General features: G+C 44.4%; 1 protein-coding gene across 1 annotated transcript; it reads right to left on the bottom strand.

Annotated features, from left to right (window-relative positions):
• Window positions 1-3127: 3127 nt before the first annotated feature.
• Window positions 3128-7371, bottom strand: s1pr5b (sphingosine-1-phosphate receptor 5b). Its single transcript, XM_048248398.1, has 2 exons — window positions 7285-7371; window positions 3128-6036 (listed from the first exon to the last, which is right to left on the bottom strand). Exon 2 carries the CDS (start codon window positions 5707-5709, stop codon window positions 4501-4503), a length of 1209 nt encoding a protein of 402 aa, XP_048104355.1. The 5' UTR covers window positions 5710-6036; window positions 7285-7371; the 3' UTR covers window positions 3128-4500.
• Between the last annotated feature and the right edge of the window lie 211 nt (window positions 7372-7582).

Genomic DNA, 7582 nt, shown 5'->3' with positions numbered 1-7582 from the left:
AAGATCTTGGCTGTACATTTGGCAGTGTGCCGGCTCATGCTGTCAATCATCTTATTTGATAGGAGAGTCCTTCGTCAGCCTAAAATACGATTTGCACAAGCCTATAGATTGCACTTTAGAGGTAGCATACCATACAATAATTGTTTTTACTTATGGCGGTGAATTGCCGATGTTGAACATTTATTTGGTATTACAGTAGACTAAACTCTACACTACCGGCCTCCTGATGCTTGTTTTCTGATGCTTATTTAACTCCATTGTGAACGGGAGAATATCGGATTTTCTCTCCACAGCGACCCGGTTTTCTCGAGTAGGCAACCTTACGTCATCTTTAAACAGACTGATCAGCTGTTTCAGCCTCAGCGCTGTGCCTGCATGCCCGCAAGTAGCAAATCGTTACAAATGTTTCAAAATGTATCGTTTCGCACGGTCGGCTTGGTGAATGGCACGTGCGGCTATTGTCCGATTTTAAAATCCATCTAAAATAGGTTGTTCTCGCTGACGCTTTTATTTTTTGTCCTAAGTTCAACTTGTAACCACAGAGTGGCGCTATATGTCTGCGCAACGACGTCCTACGACAATAAAGTGGCATTTCTTCAGAAATTGGCCGATGCATGTTGTATTGAATAGGCCTAAATGAGTCGCTCTTTGTTAACCCCTGTAAGGGGTTTGGGTCTGTAGGACCCATTTTCAATATTTGCTAAAAGAAAATTGATCCCATTTAAACTCAGACTCATTGGCCTAGGCTCATTTTCTGTAAAGAACATAAAAATAATTTATTTTCAATGACTGCACACAGTACATCCTGGTCTACTGGACCTGAGTGTAATAGATGCTATGTACCTTAACTGTGTCCTGCTCCGGGTCCCTGTTGTCTCTGTCTCTCTGTCTCTGTCTTTCTGTCTCTGTCTCTGTCTCTGTCTCTCTCTCTCTCTGTGTGTGTGTGTGTGTATGTGTGTGTGCATGTTTGAGTGTAGGTGTCTGTGTGCGTGAATGTTGACAAAATTGTTACATTTCAAGCAATTTTCTTAGCCTGATGTATATAGATTCTTACATTCGTTAGGTCTGTCGGTTGGATGGAATGTGATATTTACTTCTTTTTTAAAAATGCATAACATCAGTTTAGATTACTATTAATACCATTTGTCAGAGAAAAACAGCACCCACGCTCAGTCACGTCAGGACAAAGGTGGGCAGCATCTTTTGCCTCAAGACTCAGCTCTGCCCTGTCTTTCTTCTCACGTTCCCTTTCTTGAGTTCGCCTCAGGGACGCTGCGGTACTTCTTTATGTCAGTAGAATGAGAGAGCGGGGGCATCAAGCAGTGGGAAAGTTGCTTGAGCAACTAGTTTGAACATGTCCAGAAATAATCATGGATCATTTTAAATGTGAATGTGTTTTCACATATTTGAAGAGAAGGGAGACAGAAAGAACTGTTAGGCCTATATATCTGCTTTGTGAGGTTTCAAAAACATCAGTTGTCCAGTTATCCTGTGACTGTATAACTTAACAATGTATATGAAACTCTAAGGTTTCTTTGTGTGGGACATACACTCTTGAACTTAACACATGGATCTGCCCCTGCCCCCCATACAGTCATACATCTGCAATCAATTTAATTTTACTGTATCTTTTTAATTGGCTGCAGTTGCTTTAAGTGGTGGTTGAACGGGGCAAACGGTGGGAGTCAGTTCAAGTCTAAAAAACCTCAAACAGAAAGTGAGTCATACACAAGTTTGAATATGAGAATAGAGTTTGGAGTTGAGTTTTGTACGTGTGGTACTATTTTTGATAGTTTGAAAGTGTTGCACAGACAAATAAATGTGATATGTGTGTGTGTGTGTTGGGGGTGTGTTAACAGCTATTTGTATGAAAATGTACATGTGCATGTATATGTGTGATAATAACTGTTCTCAAGCTATATGTGAGTTTGGTAGGTGTGTATATGTAGGTCTATCAGTGTGTGTGTGTGTGTGTGTGTGCGCGTGTTGCTGGCCTCATACCTGTGGCTTGAGTGGATGCTTCAGTGCTGCAGCACTGCTTTTCTCAGCACTGCTTTAGGGTTACGTTGTGTGGCACTGAGGTTGGCGAGATTGCCTGTAAAGGCTCTAGGCAGCACGCCTTCTTCGAGGCTATTGGCGTCACATCGAGCACATTACCATTTAGGTTAACCCAGCCACAGGGGAGATGGCACGAACGAGAAGTGGTGTGTGCTTTTCTATGCGCTCGCTCGCTGTGTGTTTCATATCTGAACCAGTGACCCATTTGTCTTTCAAGCGCCGGAAAGCACTGTGAGGTGTGCTCAAGAACATGCATATCATGGAATTTAGAAGGGATTTTGTCCACAACAGTGTTTTAACTTTCTTATAATAGAGAAACCTTTAAGCTGAAAGAGGAAATCCCACATCATTTGTCATTTTAACAGGCTTTTGCACAGCACTTAACACTAATCCTATGAAGCAAACAAGAACAGTAGACTACTGTCAAGGAGAGAACCTGACTGTGAAAACCGACAAGTATATTGTAAAGAACTCCGTAAATTAATTTTTGGTACAATTCTGGACCACAATGTGGTCACAAAATGTGTGCAATGCTGTACAGATTTTGGTCCAAACGTCTAGACCGAAATATGTGCAGCATTGAGTGCAAGCAAGATTGCACACATTTCCAAAAAGGCAGATTTGTCGATGATATAAAGACTGGGTCTGAACTAAGGATGCTTTGTTTCTGAAACATCTGAACTTTTGCAGAAGTACCAGAATGTAGGGCAATGTCATTAACAGATGTGGAGGTAGGAGAGCCCCTTCCTGACATGTACTTTAAGTGGTAAACCACAACCTCAGCACGTGATCTGCTCATTTACACACACACACACACACACAGACACACACAAACAACATGCACACACACATGCACACAGACACAACAAATGCACATTCATTTTGAAATGTAAGGCTACAATGACTGCTCAAATACATATTACAATTAAATTATGAAGGTTTTACAATAAATTACTCAACAAGCTGAATTATGAAGAATAGACCAAAAGGCATGGATGAATGAAATCTGTTGAAGTTCTGTTTATTTTCTTTTAGAAAGTACACAATTATGAAAATATCCCATAATTTAGGTCAACTGTATCAAAAAATGTTATGACATTCTTTTATTCAAAAAAAATATAATACATATACACACAATTAATATGAAATAATATCTTTCACAGAGAATTTGCATTAAAGCCACAATGCATTTAGATCCATTGGAAGACAAACCAGAACTACTTTCATAAACTGTTTTTGAACTATACCACGAGTCTAGGGTAATATTTTAAAATGGCAAGAATTTGTTGGCCCAATATATATTTGTTCCTTTATAGATGTGCACACTTTCTTATTATTATGATAAATACCATCTACCGTCTTTGTTTATGCAGTGGTGGCAATAAATCTAATTACTACATTTGAAACCTGCCAATACAACATTTTTTCCATCTATGTTCAATTCAGTTAAGCCAGACTGTTACAAACTGTGGTCTTAACGTCTTTTGAGGAGCTCTACAAGCAACTGATCAATCCTCTTACAACACAATGAAATTTATGCTTTTTGAAATGTACGCTTTCTGAAAAAAGTAGACCATGCATTGTGAAAGGCACAATTAGATTTTTTATTTTTTTTTTAAAATCACACTTGTGCTATCAAGCCCTCGCCACTCTTCCGAAACTCCACTGCTGCTTGCGTCCACAGTGCCTGTCTGGGCAGAGCTGCGAGGCGAGGGCGCCCGTGGCGGAACGTTTTCACTCCGCCACACAGTTCCTGCCTTTGTGTCCAATGAGCGGCCGACTGTGTGCAAACCGCTGCCGAGGAATTCACTTCACAGTCTGTCACAGTAGGTTATCTACAACCACAGTCTGCTGTGGCCCGGGACATCGAGCCAGCGACGTCCAGGGGTACCACATATTCAAGAACGTAATCAAAGCTCCGTCTTGAGAAAAATACAAAGCACGAGAAATGAAGAGAAAGGGTCGTTTGTAGAGGAAGACTAACTCATTTACAGGAAGAGAGGGTAAAAAGTCTTGACGTTAGAGATAAGAGGTTTAGTGCAAACATGAAATGCAGAATAAGGCATAAGTTGTCCATGTAAAAAAGTATAATTTTCTCTGTCTCAGTCCATGCTCTATAATGACATTACTCTGTCATCAGGTAAAGTGGTATTTCATCAGTTTGTAAAAAAAAACTCCAAAAGGAAGTGATTTCTTTCCCTGCTCTTTCTTCAGTTGCTAGAGTACATGTGACAGATTGCCTCTAAAATGGCATCACCTTGGAGGCCATGCAGAGCTGCTCTGCTCTGCATTCTTGCACTGGCATGGTGCAAACACGGTCTTAGTCAGGTGCACCAGCCAAACTGAACACTTCTGCCCTTGAGAGAAGACTGAGTCCCCTTCTCTTTAGGACTTATTAAGGAACAGTCTTCTGCCCTAGAGGGGAGACTGAGCCCCCTCTCTTTAGGACTTGCTGATGAAGAGCTTGGGGTGGATGGCCTTAATGGGTGAGGGCGTGACGTTCCCTGACGAGATGGTGGTCTCCATGCCCTCCAAGCGGTGCGAGGCCACGTCCGTCTTGCTGAAGCTGCACTCCAGGAAGGGCATGGCCAGCTTCTTGACCCGGCCGTCCTTGGTCATCAGGCAGCGGCGGCAGAGCAGCCGCAGGATGGCCCGCCGCATGTCCTTGCTGGTCAGCGTGTAGATGACCGGGTTGAGCAGCGAGTTGACCATGGCCACGCCCAGGAAGTAGTCGGCCTTGAGGAGCACGCGGCAGCCCCGCGCCGGGCACACAAAGTCCAGCACCAGCAGCACGAAGAGCGGCAGCCAGCAGGCCACGAAAACGCCCAGCACGATGGTGACCGTCTTGAGCAGCGCCATGTACTTCTGGGAGCGGCGCACGGACGGGCTCTTCTTGCGCAGGCTGCCGCCCAGCCGGCGCGTGCTAGACTTGACCACGCGGAAGATGCGCCCGTAGAGCGCGGCGATGGCCAGCAGCACGGCCGAGAAGACGGTCACGCAGAACAGGATGTAGCTCTTGGCGTAGAGCGGCAGGACGGTGGAGCACTGCTCCAGCCGGCCCATGCAGTTCCATCCCATAATAGGCAGCACGCCCAGCAGCACCGACAGCGCCCAGCTGGCCCCGATCAGCGCGAACATGCGGCCCCGCTTGGCGCCCTGGTACGGCTTCAAGCGCGCCATGGTCACGTGCCGCTCGATGGCGATGGCCAGCAGGCTGATTACGGAGGCGGCCAGCGTGATGAAGACGCCGCCCTCGCGCAGGAACCACAGCAGCGGCGTGAGCTTGAGCGTGTTGGGCCCCGACATCACGATGTTCACCATGTAGGTGAAGCCCGCCAGCAGGTCGGAGAACGTCAGGTTGCCCAGCAGGTAGTACATGGGCAGGTGGAACTTCTTATTCTTCCAGATCGCCGCCAGCACCACGGCGTTCTCCAGCACGATTAGCAGGCACACCAGCAGGAAGGCGATGGCCTCGGGCTTCAGGCCGTCCTTGTACTTGTCCTGCTTCAGCTTGCCCGTGTAGTTGTAGTGCGCCACGATCACCAGGTTGTTCTGGTACTCGCTGAAGAAGCGCAGCATGTGAGGGCACGACGAGGTCGCGGGGGCAGCCGTGGGGGACGCTGCGATGTACGCCGCGCGGGACGCCTCCATGGTTCACTGCTGCAGCTCTTGCGGAGGTTGTCCTGATCTGGTGTGAAGATCTACTGTGGAGTCCTTGCGCACAGCATGATGGGAAGGACACAAAGGGAGGGGTAGGAGGCGAAAAGATTGACACCTTCACTTTTCTCACTCCCAGCCCTAGTTTGAGCGATCACTGAATCTTTAAAGGTAATTCCAGTGTGTCTAGTGGGTAGGTGTGGCAGGATCAAAACTAATCCCCTTCCAACTTCTCCGGTGGGGCATTAGACGGCTGACCTCTAGGTGGTGGTGTTGAGCTCAGTTTGACTGACAGTTATTTCACAGTTTGAGGTCCACAGTCTGCAAGAATCACAACAAAGTACGGGTGTCAAAACTGGAAGCTCAACACGATCAAATAAATATTGCACAATAAACACCTGTCAATTTTTACACTGGTTGGCAAACTACGATCTGCACAAACTAAGCTGTGCACATTGCAATGGAGTTTGATCAATAAAGTCAAAACACATTAAAATAAAAAGTTATCACTAATGCCATCACTTAAAATATTTTTGTTTGTTAATCTGATCTACCATACATACTCTACAGTATTTAGAAATAGGCTGTTGTAAAACAGGAGCACTTGAGCACATCAGGCTTGGGCTTTGGACAGTTTTGAGAACGTCAGAATGTCTTGCCAATACATAACACAGGCCTATATTTTTTTGCTCATTTGATAGCCCACTGCTGGATTCATGCCCAATCTGTACAATAGGCAACTGTCGTTTCCAGCGCATCTGTTCGCAATAGCCTTGTCATGAACCAATATGTCAAAGGTGCCAAATACTTTTCGTTAGTTTACGCAGACTATCGTCTGTCTTGTAAAGATTACACATCTCATTACGTGAAATTGACACCTGATGGCAAGAGGTCTTATCGTCTCGGTAGAATGTTTATTTTTCCATTTAAGTCAGAAAAAAACATTTCATGCTAAGTCAATTGAGTCACATTCCATCAAACGTTGAGCCAAGGAATTTGCTATTCAAGACATGTGTTAGCATTTAACAGTCGGTCCAGAAACATACTGATGATGAACAATGCAGGAAAGCAAGGTGATCTGCATTTGTGATGTTGAGAGTAAATTCAAATTCAACGTTCAACTTCATAACATTTCTGTGCAACAATAAATGTACATAAAAAAGAATGCGTTTCAAATGAATAACTACCGTCGACCCAACTGATGTATTAGGCTATTACATACAAACATATCGCCATAAGTAGACTTTTCTTGTATTATTTTAGCATGCATGTTTTCTCTCTCCCAACACTTCTCCCTGGGGTTTCGTTGCTTTTCGCGATAGATAATCAAAACGGAATGAAAAAGGTATACCGGTTTATCTGAGAAGTACTAGAAAAGGCTTCTGTACAAATCCGTACGTTGTTAAATATCGATCTTTGAGTTCAAAATTTGTACTCTACTAAACTGAAAATATATTGAAAAAATAACTGCTTGTGATAAATTACTTTTGCATGTAGTCCGCTGTCCTTGTTAGAATGGGGTTACAACGTTATTTCTATTGAAATACCAGATGTTTTAAAAGAGCTTACCTTCTTAATTTCGCATACAGCTTGCATACGGACATCACCTCACCGGCACACGCGCACAGAGGGATAGGCTCAACTGACATGAGGAAAACCTGCACGACTTGACTTCGGTCGGTCCTAATCGGTCCTGCCCACTCACTCACTCTCTCTCTCTCTCTCTCGCTCTCTCTCTCTCTCTCCTCCCTCCTAATGTAGGTTTAAAGAGGGGAGGATTTGTATTGTACCAATGTTTTCGATAATGCAAATGTTCTCTTACCATGGTAAGCTACTATCGATACATGTAAAATACCACAGAATAGCT

The sequence above is a fragment of the Alosa alosa genome, chromosome 7 (assembly GCF_017589495.1).
Source record: "Alosa alosa isolate M-15738 ecotype Scorff River chromosome 7, AALO_Geno_1.1, whole genome shotgun sequence".
Lineage (NCBI taxonomy): Eukaryota > Metazoa > Chordata > Actinopteri > Clupeiformes > Clupeidae > Alosa > Alosa alosa.
Note: the sequence above shows the minus strand (reverse complement) of the source record. Positions and strands in the feature narration are given on the sequence as shown.

Excerpts from the sequence above, each read along its gene's own strand:
- s1pr5b (XM_048248398.1), bottom strand. The coding sequence starts at position 5,709 with ATGGAGGCGTCCCGCGCGGCGTACATCGCAGCGTCCCCCACGGCTGCC.